The sequence below is a fragment of the Leguminivora glycinivorella genome, chromosome 5 (assembly GCF_023078275.1).
Source record: "Leguminivora glycinivorella isolate SPB_JAAS2020 chromosome 5, LegGlyc_1.1, whole genome shotgun sequence".
Taxonomy (NCBI): domain Eukaryota; kingdom Metazoa; phylum Arthropoda; class Insecta; order Lepidoptera; family Tortricidae; genus Leguminivora; species Leguminivora glycinivorella.
This window is the reverse complement of record NC_062975.1, coordinates 14,520,694-14,536,095: the sequence shown is the minus strand read 5'-3', so window position 1 is coordinate 14,536,095 and position 15,402 is coordinate 14,520,694. Positions and strand designations below refer to the sequence as shown.

The 15,402-nt window shown below is 36.7% G+C and overlaps 1 protein-coding gene across 2 annotated transcripts; it reads right to left on the bottom strand.

Annotated features, from left to right (window-relative positions):
- Positions 1-93: 93 nt before the first annotated feature.
- LOC125226737 lies at positions 94-14,814 on the bottom strand. 2 transcript variants are annotated; one of them, XR_007177121.1, is made up of 6 exons: positions 14,434-14,814; positions 11,781-11,887; positions 11,128-11,320; positions 10,260-10,685; positions 9,698-10,084; positions 94-206 (listed from the first exon to the last, which is right to left on the bottom strand). XR_007177121.1 is itself a non-coding variant. In XM_048130822.1 (6 exons), exons 1-6 carry the CDS (start codon positions 14,443-14,445, stop codon positions 193-195), a joined length of 798 nt encoding a protein of 265 aa, XP_047986779.1. In that variant the 5' UTR covers positions 14,446-14,814; the 3' UTR covers positions 100-192. The 2 variants fall into 2 exon arrangements, 1 of the variants encoding a protein (XP_047986779.1); XM_048130822.1 differs by having other exon boundaries at positions 100-206; positions 10,039-10,084.
- Positions 14,815-15,402: the final 588 nt, after the last annotated feature.

Genomic DNA, 15,402 nt, shown 5'->3' with positions numbered 1-15,402 from the left:
AGAATTAATTCAAATTATTAAGGTATTACTTTTATGTCTTTAAACACACACACACAGACAGAATACGGAGACATTCAAGAAATACCTACCTATTATTGACAATAATAATTTTAAAAGTATTGCTTTCTTCATGTAAATAAATGCAATATTAAACACAATATTGCGGCAATTTCAAATAGGCAATTGATAGTTTCACTTCAAGAGCTCTGTAATAAAAACAAATTACAAAGCATTTTTATTGAAATCAATTTGTGAATAAAGATGACTTTAATCATATAAAAAAAACCGGCCAAGTGCGAGTCGGACTAGCCCACCGAGGGTTCCGTACCTACAAAACTATTAGGTACTTTTACGTTACTCACATAAGTCTAAAGACTGGGCTAGGCTAGAAGTATAGGTTCTCTAATGAGCATAATTGTGTTTAACGCCACCTCTCGACGAATTCGCGAACTAATTAGCACAGCTTGCGTGAGGTCTTTTATAATGTTAACCAAATTCAACATTTTTTATTTTATTTTAAAGTAGGTGTTTTATGTAAAATTTCGTAGCTATAAATTTTAACACCTTTATTCATAAACGTACACTAAAGTTATCCAGCCGATAAAGTTCGTTTGTCCCTTTCTATCACACCAATACGTCGGAAAGGGACAAACGAACTTTATCGGCTTGATAACTTTAGTGTACCTTTATGAATAACGGGCCTAACAGGGTAAGTATTACCGTACTGTAAAAATGTAATGTATACGGATTAATGAATTTAATATAGATAGGTAATTATTGATATGTGGCAAAACGAAGGAAATTGTTTACACCTTCGCAATAAGTATCTAAAGAGATTTTTTTAATTTACCATGTTACTTCACGTACCTACTTAGGTACTTATTTTAAAAACTCTAAAAATGTCTATTGAGCTTCTGCCACAGACCACCATGTGGCTTCTGCACGGCTTCTGCATATTCTGCGCTGTGATAGAATTGCCATAGTAGGTATGTATATATTGTATAATAGGCAGTAAGAGGCAAAAAACATATTGTGCTAAAATATTTAAAATACCTACAGTCATTTCCAAAACGTGTGAATTCATGTCAATACTTTCTTTTATCAGTATTACACGGAGTAGGTAAACGTTTCGTGGCAGCGGCAGCGCACACTGCAGAGAGCGCACGCGGACACCGGCGCGGCGCCACAGAATATATAATAGCACAAGTACAGAAGGCCCACTGCTTTGATGTTTCCGAAATGCCGCCTTTTTAAATACCTACAACATTCTTACAAAGAAACGAGCCGCACGTGCGCGGCGTCCGGTGATAGGGTTACCAATGGATCCAAACGAATTAATACTCACATTAAATGTTATATTATTATATTCAAGTCTTGAGTACTTTCTAGGTATATACGCTGTATTTATATATTTTTGTTCAAGGTTCCAACATCACAAGTCTTATTGAACTTTTCCGTGGGACTTAATCAGTAGTAGATCTGTATAAGAATATCTTTTGGTATTTATTTTATTCAATATGTCTATTTAACTAAGTATTATTAGACATTCCACCCGCGGACATCGCTTAAAAAACCTCGCGACGTAAAGTAACAATGCGAACGTGCATTCCGTGAGAATGTGCGCCACCCCTGTGTAGGCCGCGAACTCGCGGCCGCCAGGATATACTTGTAGCGCGGCGATAGGATAGCGGAGTGAGCCGCCCCTGGCGGCGCCAGCGGACGCGTCTGTGTGCGTGAGCTAGGTATGCATACAACTACAACTGCTGTAGGCACCGCCCCCCCTCAGCGCGTCCGCTGCGGCGCGGCGATAATCACCTAGGCCTAAGGCCCTGGTTTCTCTGGCCCGTCACACGCGCCCGGCGGCGTCTGGATGTGAGCCGCATGTGCCGCTGTGCCACACGCCGTCGGTCGCGGGTGCGTGGGTTTTCTGACCCTTGGTCACCCGTCGCCGGCGACGGAACTCAGAAGCTCTGGTAGACTGATTTTTGATTTGTTGTGTTGTGCTCTGATCAAAATGAATGCAAAAATACTTACATTTTAATTCTTAGAGGAAGAAGATTATACGCGACTTAATCCGTTTCCATGTAAATATTGATTTTACCCAAAAAAAGAGACAATCAAACGATATTTTTGTATGAAACCGGCAAAAAGAAAGTGAAATTTTTAACTTGGTACTCAAGCACTTGCATTGTAGTAAAGAAAAATTTACATCATATATTCGATTATATCGAAAACAGTTCACAGAAGTACAATTCATCCATTGAATTACTATGTACTAACATACTAGAAATGACACCCCAAACAAAGTCTGTGCTCCGGCCGGCAGCGCGCGGCGCATGCGTGGGGAGGTACCGTGTCATAGAGTAAGACTTGACCAATGACCACCTACACGGGAAGCATTGGCAAGGGCAATACTGCTGCTTTGAACGTGGCTGACGCGGTAGGGCTACCTGCAGCACCCATTACACCTGCAAATCCACCTCCAGTTCCGAGTACCAGCGGCCTGCGTGCAGCAGGTCCCCGCGTCGTTCGTCTGCACGTCTACAACCTCAGCGAAGACACCACAGCTGATGATGTCATCCTCCACGTCCAGAACCAGATGAAGATTGCGGCCCCAGTGTGTGAAAAGCTGGTGGTAACTCGAGGCAACTACACGTCATTCCGCCTGGACGTGCCGGCTGACAAAGTGAAGGTCGCCCGAAGTGCAGCAAATTGGCCAGATGGTGTCAGGGTACGTTTTTTCAATATGGTACATCCAAAAAACTCCAAAGAACACCTGAGCGCATCCAAACCAAAATAGAACACAATTTAATAATCATCCACCAAAATGTTAGATCTGTTTGCAGTAAAACATCATTATTAGAACTATTACTATATAACGCACGACCGGATATTCTGGGTTTAAGTGAAATTTGGTGTCGAAAAAATGAGCTTGAACGCGTGAAGATATGTGGGTATGCACTCGCGAACGGCTACTGTCGAATGCGCGCCGACGCCCATGGCGGGGTAGCACTGTTTATCCGAGACGGGTTGCACTATAAAAAACGCAATGACCTACATAGCTTATGCGTTCAATATCACATTGAATTTACGGCTATTGAAATTCCTAGTAATAAATTGATTATTGTTGTATTATACCGAACATGTAATGGCAATTTTGACATCTATTTAGAACAGCTAGAATTATTATTGTGTAAAATTTCTGACGAAAATAAAAAGTTTATTTTAGTTGGCGATCAAAATGTGGATTACAACTCGGACAATAGATTAAGGCAGCAAGTCGATGACGTATTGAGTAGCTATGGCTGTGTAAACACCGTAACGTTTCCGACTCGCGTAACAGCCGACTCCGCGACGTCCATTGACTGTGGAATAACAAATTGTTCGCGCGAGCTTCTTGGAGTATCGTCAGTGGATACTGCAATTAGTGATCACAACGCGCAACAGTTTGTTATCACTATTAAACGAGGAAAAAATACCGAAACAACTGACATAATTGAACGCCGATTATTTAATCATGAATCTATTTATTCATTCTTTTTTAACATCTCAAATTATAATTTTGATTTTATATATGATAATACTATTGACATTGACTGCAAATTTAATAAACTATTTAATATTTTGACATTTTATATAAACTTACATTTCCCAGTAAAACAAATGAGAATAAAAAAGAAATCACCTATTCCGTGGGCATCTGACAAATTACACGAATATATACAAAAGCACAGAGATCTTCACGAGATAAGACGACAATATCCTAATAACCAGTTAATATCTGACTGTATTGACCACTACACACAACTTATTAAAACCGAGACACTAAGTGCCCGGCAGTCATTTATTCAAAACAGGTTAGCACAAAGTAAAAATCCATCAAAAGAAATATGGAAAGTCGTAAACGACGAGATTGGATTAAAAACAAAGCCCCAATCCATATCATTGAAACGAGAAGATTCAAATGCCGTATTATCTTACGAAGAAATTCCGAATACATTTAATTCACATTTTATTGATATAGCTACAAAATATGTTATAAATAGCGATGAGCAAATGTCTAAAGGATATGTCAGTAAATATTTAAGCAAATATATTATTTTACAAAAATTCAATCTCCCTGTAGTATCACGTGACCACTTGGACAATACAATAAAATTAATGTTAAAAACCCGCACAACTATTGACGTTTATGACATGTCATTAAACATTATTTTAAGTATATGGCCAATTATTGCTGACATATTAGTAATATTAATAAATGCTATGTTTCAGAGCGGTAAATACCCCAGTGTACTTAAGAATACCCGAGTCTGTCCTGTGTACAAGGGTAAGGGTGAGAGGGATGACGTGAACAACTATCGACCAATCACTATCGTCCCCACTATTTCAAAAATAGTGGAGTCCATTCTGTCCTCCAGCCTGATGACATATCTAGAAAAACATACCCTACTTACTGATCAGCAATACGCATACAGACGCAACCGGTCAACTACAATGGCGGCGCACAAGATCATTGACAACATTATCACAGGCCTCGATGAGAAGCACAAGACGGCAGGCATTCTGTGTGACTTATCAAAAGCATTTGATGTTATTAACCACGACCTACTGTTAACTAAACTAAGCATGTACGGTATTACAGATTCTGCTCTTAAATTGTTCACGTCATTCCTGTCGGACCGTAAGCAGGTGGTGAAACTGACCACGAATGGGAAAGTACTCACCTCGGATATGGGTCATGTCAACTTGGGTATTCCACAGGGCTCTGCGATTGGCAATACGTTATTTTTGCTATTTATTAATGATCTGCCTTCAGCAATAACGAGCGGCATTCCTATACTCTTTGCGGATGACACGACAGTTGTAGTGAGGGCCCAAAATCACGAACAGTTGGCTGAAAGAATCAGTGAGGCATGTGAACAGCTTCAGGCGTGGTTCTCGTCGAATGGTTTGCTCCTGAACGTCGCGAAGTCCAGTGTGATGATTTTTTCGGCCCGTAGCACTGAAGCACCATCATGTATTGAAAACGGTCCAATGCCATTGTGTTTCGAAAGCAAATTCCTGGGTTTTACGGTCGACTCGAATCTTAACTGGAAGTGCCATGTTGACAAGTTATGCAACAAGTTGAGTAGTGCTGTCTTCGCCATTAAGAAGCTTCAGCCGCTTATATCGAGAAAAGCACTGAAGGCTGTATATTTCTCAAATTTTCACTCGCTAATATCTTACGGGACGTTGATTTGGGGAAACTCCACGGATGCGAAGCGAGTTTTAATCCTTCAAAAACGAGCGGTACGACTACTAACCGGAGTACAAACTAGACATCCGTGCAGGGAGCTCTTCAAACAGAACGGTATAATGACACATTACTCACTTTACCTCTTCCAAGTACTAATGTTTGTGAGAAACAATTTCTCGATGTTCAAGCGCGTTGAAGTTTCCGGGAAACAAATTCGGTCCACAGGGAGATTGCGAACAGTGCCGCGTCGCATGGCGCTTTCAGTAAAGAACCCGAGAGTGATTGGACCGACATACTACGAACGACTACCCGCGAAATTGCGAACAGAAACATCTGACGAAACTTTTGAACGCCAATTGAAAATCTTTTTATTGGAAAATCCATTATATTCTGTAAATGAGTATATGGAAATGACATGTAATATAAATTGACTGTAATCCATTATTGTATTTTAATTTTAGTTTGACGATCATTATGAGATACCTTGTTTTTTCTTTTTTCCTTTTTATGTAAAAATTGACATTGTGATTACTTATAAATCATTATTGTTATATTTTTAAAATTAGTATCGAATTATAATTGTAATTGATATTTCATTAAAAATCATACTCGACGATCATAATATAAATTCTTATAGATTAAGGTAGAATAATTTATAATGTAATTTTATATTATGAAATAAATAAATCTAAATCTAAATCTAAATCATGGTCGCGCGATAGACGATAAAATAGCAGGCCGTCCCTATCGCACTATTTGTAAGTGCGATAGGGACGGCCTGATATTTTATCGTCTATCGCGCGACCATGCTTCCCGTGCTAGACGCGACACTCTTAGTGTAGACCTTTTTTTATACTTTTTGTAAAATACTAAGTAGTTTAATTTTAGCAATATCATACATTGTGCTATGTTTAAGTTCTACTAAGTGAAACAAAAATACATTATTGATTTTTTCATATACTTTAATTGCCCTTGAAGAAAATCATAGGTTATTATTCTATGAAAATATCGTGACTCGTGTTAGAACTATGTAGTGAAATAAATTTAACATTTCTCTTTTATATATTACAAACAGAATATAATCACAATTACTATACTTCATTACCTACATGTCAAGTCTGTGCGATTATGATGCGATTAATCTATGATTTCGTTCAACAAAATGGCAGCGATAGCTTCGCGTTTGAGGAGCGCGTCCCTTCATTGAAATAATTACTTAAATAAAGATCGATTAACATAGCGTGTATACTAACCGATGAAATGTGACACGTCAGTTTTATTCGATTTTCTCGTATGGCTTAAACAGCATCTTGTTGCGCAGGAAGGCATTTTTACATTTTATTTGTGTGCAGGCAGAAACAACCTCCTCAGTCCTCACGCTACGCGCAGAGACTGACTGAGGCAACATAAGTCCATGGACTTATGTTTGTAGCGCAAACTTTTTGCTCGCAGTGTCCTCTCTAGTATTACCTCAATGAGTTCATCATTATCTTTAGTAAAGTCAGTCATTTTCCATATCAAGACGCCACCCGCCGTCCGACGTCCGTTGCTATTGTACAAAACGAATACAGACCGTCGCGTGCGGCGTGTGACCTTCGCCCGTCGAACCACCCGCCGCCGGCGACGTTTCAGAGAAACCACCCTCAAACATTTCCGAACAAAACATTCGAACGTCGTCAGTCGCGGACCCGCGTAAAAAACCACAACGTTCTATGAACATTGGTCAAGTGCGAGTCGGTTTTCGACTTTTCCATACAAAGAACTCATGAGCGCCTGAACGACTGTGATGGCAAAGTTAACTTTTCGCACTTTCAAGACTTTACGTATATATCTCGGAAACGATAAGAGATAGAGCAAAATGAACTTCAGATTTGGGCTGGCGGTGGCACAAATTCTATGTTTTCGTCAACAGAGACCTGTTTTTGGACCGATTTCAACAAAATTTTGCTCAGTCCACTTACAAACGGTCTTAAGCGCCTCCTTTTTAGTAGGAACTTAAGTCATTTTGGCAAATGAAAAAAAAAATTGAACAATTTCTAAAAAGAAAAAGACAGAAATGAATTTCTTTCTACCTGTCCATCACGCTTACAAAATTTTAAGACGTTTAGTAACTGCTTGCAGCGTCAGTGAGTGAAAATCTTAATTTGAGTTTTTTTCTCGTAAGTCCGACTTACGCTTGACTGTAGATTTCTAATAGGTTTTCCTGTAATCTAGAGGTAGAGGGCTATCTCGTGTATTTTTTTGAAAATTTTACGCTAAGTAGTTTCGGAGATAAGGGGGGGGAATGGTCATTTTTTGTCTATTTTCTTAAATTACTTCTAAAGTACCAAAACTAAAAATTTTAAAAAAATATATTTCAAATGCTCATAAAATCCTCTTTCATTTGATATATAACACAATATAGTTTTAATAACTTTGATTTTTAATTTTCAAGTTTACCCCCCAAAAGTGACCCCTATGATTAAATTTCATTAAATTAAATTACATGTCCGTCTTTGGGCCATAGGTTTACATATGTGTACCAAATTTCAAGTAAATCGGTCCAGTAGTTTCGGAGAAATCGGCTGTAACAGAGGGACAGACAGACACACGAGTGATCCTATAAGGGTTCCGTTTTTCCTCTTTGAGGTACGGAACCCTAAAAAGTAGAATACTTAGGCTAATGAGCCACTTGTTTACAGATACTGTCATCTATAATAATATAATTATAACATTAACTTATTTGTCGAGTCATTAAAGCGTGTTACGTATTTTTCGCGGCCTTAGAAAAGTAACGCAAGAAAAGTAAGTATATACCTACGTAGTTATGTCAATGCACATTTTGAAACTCTTATACAATCAAATTAAATTAAAATGTAAAATTAAATTAAATCAATACAAAGCATATCAATACAGGCCCCTGTTTCAAAAAGGCTACAATTGTCAGTGAGATATGTCGAGCGACAATTGTCGATGACAGGTGACAAATTACAATTTTATAAAATATTTTCTATAGAATTGCTTACAAACATGACAGGCATTTTGCTACAATTGAATGTATTACAATTATGTTGTGAAACAATAATTATTATTTCTAGGCGACATATTTGTAGAATTGTCGGTGAATCTCGACAGGAGGATTAAGATGTGTCGAATTGTGTGACAATTGTAGTAATTTGTGGTTGACATACGCGTTGTTCAAAATGGCTGCCCATGCGAGTAGTATAGTGACACTATTAGTGATAGTGACAGTAATTCCTACCTACTTAGGTTTTCGTACTTAGTTAGTTCCTGTTACTTCGCCGTCGATATAAGTTTCAATAATGCTACGTAAATATGAAATTAAATTTGTAGCAAACTACGGATATCTCAATTTATTTTTATCATTGTACCATCGGCAGCAATGTTAGTACCTTATTACAAGGGCATAAAGCCTACCGATGATTAGTTAAGAGTGTTGCTGTTAGTAAACGCTATTGGCCCCTTCGTAACATTATTAGTACTTAGGTATATTTTTGAGATTTCTCTGCGTTATATGTATTATTATACTAAATTGTGTTTTTAAACTTATGTATCATAAAAAATACTACATAATATAATAGCTATCATTAATATTATTTTGTACAAATACCCTCAAATTAACCTTCGTATTTAGGTACACCGAATTCCAAATTCAAATATTTTTAGTTTAGTTAAGCATTTTAACTATTAGTTTAGAATAGTTTTAATTTGTTTTACTTGTTATTTGTATATTTTTATTGTAGTAATGGTCAATGTTTTTACTTTTTCTTCTTTTATTCACGTTTATAAGAAATAAATTTTATATATCTTAATAATTAATAATTCAAACTTATTAAATACTTAGTATAGTGCCAAGTTAGGTATATGTCTTAGATATTTCTATTTCTTTGCCATACACCCGTTTCAATAAAACGCTGAGCTATTCCTTTATATTTAAGTATTAACTTTCGTTGCGGATGTTAATTTGTTATCAAATTTATCAAATAACACGAATTTGCGGTCGGAAATCAATTTTAAGATAGTCATCTTTCTTATTATATCCATACTGCAATATTGTTTTTGAAACAAAATACTAACCAATGCCTATTTGATACACATAAATAATGTTACCGAAGAAAATTATATAATGGTGGGAGAGGATTTAGGTAATGAATAGTTTTAAATAAGTTTTATAGAAGTTAACAAAGGCATTTATATTTATAGTCAGCCAATAAACATAAAAATATCCATTAAATAATTTACTTATTGCCATTTGAGTCAACTACTATTAAAAATTTGATACATTTATCCCTATGGTTAGTCGTGACAATTGTATTCTACAATTGTCGCACCTGTCAGCGTGGTGAAACCAATAATTCTACATATGTAATATTTTGTGACAATTGTCGCACCTGTCACCTATATGAAATTGGGGCCAGGTCATACACTAAAACTAAAATATTCCTCCCTGGATCGTACCTGGCTCAAAAGTCCCCATTATTCCCGCTGCATTACCTCGCTGGACTGCAATGGAGACCTGTTGGATCAGATACGACCCAGAACGAGGATCGCAGCCCCTCTCCCGCAAACGACGCCCTAACTCTTTGAAAAAGGAGCGAGCCTCTGAGCCCCAAGGCCCCGCCGTCTCATTCGCCACCGGCACAAAGTCGTAAGCTGATTCCAACGCGGAGTACTTTGTATTAATTATACTGTCATCTCTACAAAAAATAAGTTGATATGCAATGGTAAAAGGCTAAAGCGTATTCCTTATATATTTATACCAAATCCAAATTAATTCAAATTCTTTGGCTAATATTAACCGCTGCTGCCACCTAGTAGAGTATAGAGCACGGGTGGTGGCACTACCTGAAAAAAAAAATACGAAGATTATGGCTAAATGGAGCACGTGTCATTAGTGGTCAGCATTATTCAGTTTCATTTCAAAAACATCATTGACACCCTGGTTTGGTTCTAATCTAACCCATATATATATAAGTTTGCAAGCAACATAACCCAAAAAGAGAGTCACGTTTAAACCCACCTCCTGAGTGACGTCCGGCTGACGGTTTGGTATGTCTATTATATCGCTGTAAGGCACAAACGATATTGTTTGGTTGTGTAGCTTATTGTCAGGCGCAGTTGTTGACATTTGTCCCGAATGGGAAGGCACATATGATACTGTGGCCGGAACGTTTGACAGGGTTTGACTGAGATCTGATGTTACATTTGGTTTTTCCTGCGGCTCAGTAACCGGCATGACTGTTGGTTTTTCCAGCCTGTAGGAATTCACAGCTGATAATATTTTTGTCCGATGCGTCGGTGGAGGTTTTGCTAGCAGATGGCGCAATGTGAATGTTGATATACCAAGTTGATTGAATAGTACAAATGGTGAGATTACAGGTTGACGGACCCACACAATAGCTGGCATTTTCAGTTGGTGTGATAACAGTATTGTTGGACTTTTCAGCTGAAAGATAAAAGATGTGGTTATATTTTTAAATATCGCGAATTTAAACTCAAAAAATGTTTTCCTAAAGTATTTAATGCATCGAACTTAGACAGACAGACCAGACCGCATTTTGCGGCCTACGCCAAGTCATTTTGCAATAATAAGCTATTTTAGCAAATCCAAAAAATACAATTCGATTGCGCTGTTACCCCAAGATTGCGTCAACAAAACAGGTTTTTAATTCCTATTTTTGAGTATTTATTTACAAGTAAATTTCACCAGCCCTGTTCCTCCGTGGGTTCAGTATAACTCGTAGAAGTCGACTGTGGGATATGGGATGGGTTCCATTGTGGTGAGGGCTAAATTGGCACAGAAACTGGGGAAGTTTCATGTATTGCTTATTATTTCTGGGAATACGGGCTTACTTAAGTTTATGACAGTGTGCAAGTGGTGCATTTACCGGTGCTTCTGTTGCTGATTCTACTCCTTCGACATCCTTCACAGTGACGTAGCCGTTTTCGTCGGATTTGTATTGAACGATCACTTCGTTGCCATTCGGATCAGTGTAAGAGTAGGAGCCTTCAACACTTTTCTTCTGGTCATTCTTCACTGTACCTACTTCATTCCTGGTTAGTCCGTTGGACGTTTTGAAACTGTAATGTGAAAATTTATACCATTTCAAGTCCCTTTAAAATATTATTTCGCTGACTTGTGAAAACAGGGTGAGAAAACGGAATTAAATGTAGTAAATTTGAAAATATCAGGTAAACGAATATTTTATATTTATAATAAGTGTTCATTTTATATACGCTGACCGCTTCTGTATTAGGCATAGCCTCTCCTGTGTTGAATTTATAGTATAGGTAAACAGTCTTATATTGTAACTTACGTAAGTAGCAATATTGAGATTTAGGAAAAATAGACACTACATTTTATGAAAATAATATTCATCAACTTAGTATAATATGTAGGTATATACAATGTCCATAACCAGTAACTTTATCTTAATATTTTTACAATGTATATCCGTTGCTTAGTTAAGTAGTATTTGTCCTATATTATAATTTTACAACTTGAAACTAACAAAAAATAATTATAAATAAATAACGTTACCTGAAATGGTATTTACCGCTTTCGTCAATAGAGTTAGTTTCTTCTAATATGTTTGATTGAGCAGGCCTTAATATTAATATCCATATTAGAAGTAATTTGAACATCATCTGAAACATGAAGTTTTGGTTTTCTGTAATTTGTATTGCTTTTTCATTGTGTATACTTATTTTGACATTTATGACGTTCATTCCCTGACTCATTTTGTCATGGAAATTGACAGATATAGCGATAGCGGCAGAAATAACGACGCAACTACATTTAACAACCGACCGCCATTCACATTTATAATAATACTAGCTTTTGCCCGCGGCTTCGCTCGCTTTAGAAAGAGACAGAATGTGGCCAATGTCACTCTCCATCATTTCAACTATCTCCACTTAAAAAATCACACAGAGATAGCCGGGGGGACAGAAGTGGCAATGAGGTTAAAAAAAGCGACGTGTGATAATGTTCTAAAAATAATCAGAGGCTTAAATGACAGGAAAAGCCCAGGATATGACAAAATTCGAGTCATAGACATTAAAAAAAACTGCTTGAAAATTACACCAATAATTACTCACTTAATTAACACTTGCCTTGCCACATCTGAATACCCCGAGGAACTTAAAACCGGTGTAATACGCCCTATTTACAAAAAAGGTGCGCATAAGGACTATAACAACTACAGACCTATAACTATATTGTCATGTATAGATAAAATAGTTGAAAGATACCTCGGCAACGAAATTAGTAACTTTTTTACCCATAACAATATAATAAATAGTAAACAATACGGGTTTCAAAGAAACCGAAGTACTACTCAACTACTTTGTGATTTTAATAATGAAATCAACGAGCATATGCATGAAAAAAGGCATGTGCTCGTTGTTTTCATTGATTTCAGCAAAGCTTTTGAAATGTTAGACCATGAAACTTTGTATTTGAAATTTGAGCAGAACGGTATACAGGGCCCTTTACTTAATTTACTGAAAAACTATCACAAAAACAGACATACGCGAGTAAAAATAAATAACACATACAGTAATGAAACAAAAAGCGTAAAAGGCACCGCCCAGGGATCGATTATTGGCCCAACTGAATACTTAGTTTACGTCAATGATATGTGTAACCTAATAACCGAGGGGTCTGTCTACCAGTTCGCGGACGACACATGCATTATCACAGCTGACCGCGACGTAGCCGTCGCCGAGCGCACGATGCAATCTAACTTCAACACTGTGTGCAAATGGGCACATGATATGGGCTTAGTAATTAACGCGCAGAAAACAAAAATAATGCATATTCGTTCAGCTCACAATAAAACTACTCATGATATTAATGTGATTGCACACCAACATAACTGTCTGCACCAACTTAATACCACAGCATGTAATTGTATAAAAATAGAAGTGGTCACAGAACACATGTACCTGGGGCTTATAATCGACCACAGATTCAATTGGGGGCCACATATTAATTATGTGTGCGATAAATTAAGAGCAATTTTATGTAAAATGTCAACCTTGAGGTACAAATTACCATACAAAACACTACGTATGCTATACTTAGCCCTTGCTGACTCTGTGATCGGTTACGCTCTGAGTAGTTACGGTCGAACCTATAAAACCTATGTAGAAAAAATATATAACTTACAAATAAGATTATTAAAGTTACTGGTACCTAGACATGTAAAAAAGAAATATGAAACAGACTATGCTCAATTGTTCAAATACTGTAATATACTCCCAATTCAAAAAAAATTCAAACTAGCTGTACTAACGGAAGAATATCATCATGTTAATAATATAAAAGTAAAAAATAGATGTATAAAATTAAGAACTTTGCAGAGACAAAACAAATATTGTATACCCAAATATAATAACGTATACGGCACTAGGTTGTATACATATATTCTACCAAAAATACTTAATGAGATGCCAGAGGACGTAAGACTTAAGTATCTTAATGGAAAAAATATTAAAAAATGTATTAAAATGCATTTGTTACAATCTAACGACTTAAGCTATATGTACTAAGAATCCTAACTAGTATTCAAAACTTAGGTATAGATATAGTTAATTAATATACTGAACTCCCCATCGGCACACAAACCTCTTCAAGGTTTTGCCAACGATGGGTCTTGTGTAAGAATGTGTAATTTTTCGTTTATTATTCAATAAATTAAAAAAAAAAAAAATGTCAATTCGTCGCTCCGTTTTGCCGTAAAAACGGACAAACAAACAGACACACACACACACACATACACACTTTCCCATTTATAATATTAGTATGGATTAAATTTAAGGAATGAACTCGGCAAAGGAAACATCAGTTATCTAATTACAAAGTAACCGAAGTTGCCCGGCAACGGCAAAAATGAAATGGCACCGATTTTAATAGCCCTAACCTAAATAAAGAGAAAGAGCAAGAGTTAAGAAACATCATGATAACATAGAAGTTTCACGTTTATAATAACACAAACTGTTTTACAGTTTGGCGAAACTTTAATGATATGCTTGTGTACATTGTCTTTTTTGTTAAAAAAAAAAACATGCGTAGTCCGTAGTATCAAAATCGTTGCCAACAATTCTTGGTCTGAGTTAAAATCATTTTGTTGCATATTAATCATATTACATGTAAAAATAAAACTAAAACTAGGTATATAACCACTTACCATGTGAGCCATATTTAACAGGAAACACTGCCTTGCATCAAAGGATATTCACATACATCTGGTTTTTATCTCCGTACCGTCCCTTTTATATGTTAAATAACTGGATCATTGAGCCTGTAAACTATAAATAGTGCCTAGCAAGTAAAGAATAGTCATCTTGTTGAGAACCTTATGACCAAAACGAAAAGTTCAAATTGCTATAGTGATTAATGAATTTTTAGGGCCTCGGACGTCAAAGAGGAATGAAAACCCCACTAGATTTTTTTTTATCATTTTATCGAGAAGATATGGAGTTAAACAGTATAAAACTTAACGAAATCAAGAGACCCGTTAGATGTATAATTGTATATTTTATACATGACCAAAAATAGCATTGGCATGAAAACACAAACATGATACTAAAAAGTTTGAAAATCTCGGACTTTTTTAGCTGGACCACTATTGTTCCGTGTTAAATGGGTCCATTAAAGACCCTGTATATAATATAAATCAGTGATATCAGTGAATGATATTTTCGCTTTTACCAAATAACCTCATTCCTTTGCCGAAGCAGTCACCTTTAGATCTAGACACGCGGTAGCGTGTCAAGCCAAGTTCAAGTATTCCATTAACTCGCAATACTTACACCTAGGCCGCGCATTTGCTTTTGCTATCTTAAATAACTGCACCTAACAGCAGTCTTCATTTTATTTTAATGGAGCTTACTGATAATTATCAATCACGTGAGTGCTTAGCGGATGCTGCCAGTGGAAATTTCATTTTTCCGTGTTTGCATTACAGATTTTAAAATTTTTTGTATGTTTTAGAATGTTAACATTTTACTTTTTCCATCGGAACCCTGCGCGCTCGCATGTTACTCGCTCTTGGCCGTTTTTTTTTCTGGTATTGGTTGAGTTTTATTTGTTGTTGCGACGTAGGTAGTTGCATTCTGGCGAGTATCATGGACCGAACAAAATGGAGGCCTTTTGT

Coding starts and splice junctions, on each gene's coding strand:
- LOC125226737 (XM_048130822.1), bottom strand. Junction 11,321..11,780: donor AGCGGTAAATACCATTTCAG/GTAACGTTATTT, acceptor TTCACATTACAG/TTTCAAAACGTCCAACGGAC. Junction 10,686..11,127: donor AATCAGCAACAGAAGCACCG/GTAAATGCACCA, acceptor TTTATCTTTCAG/CTGAAAAGTCCAACAATACT.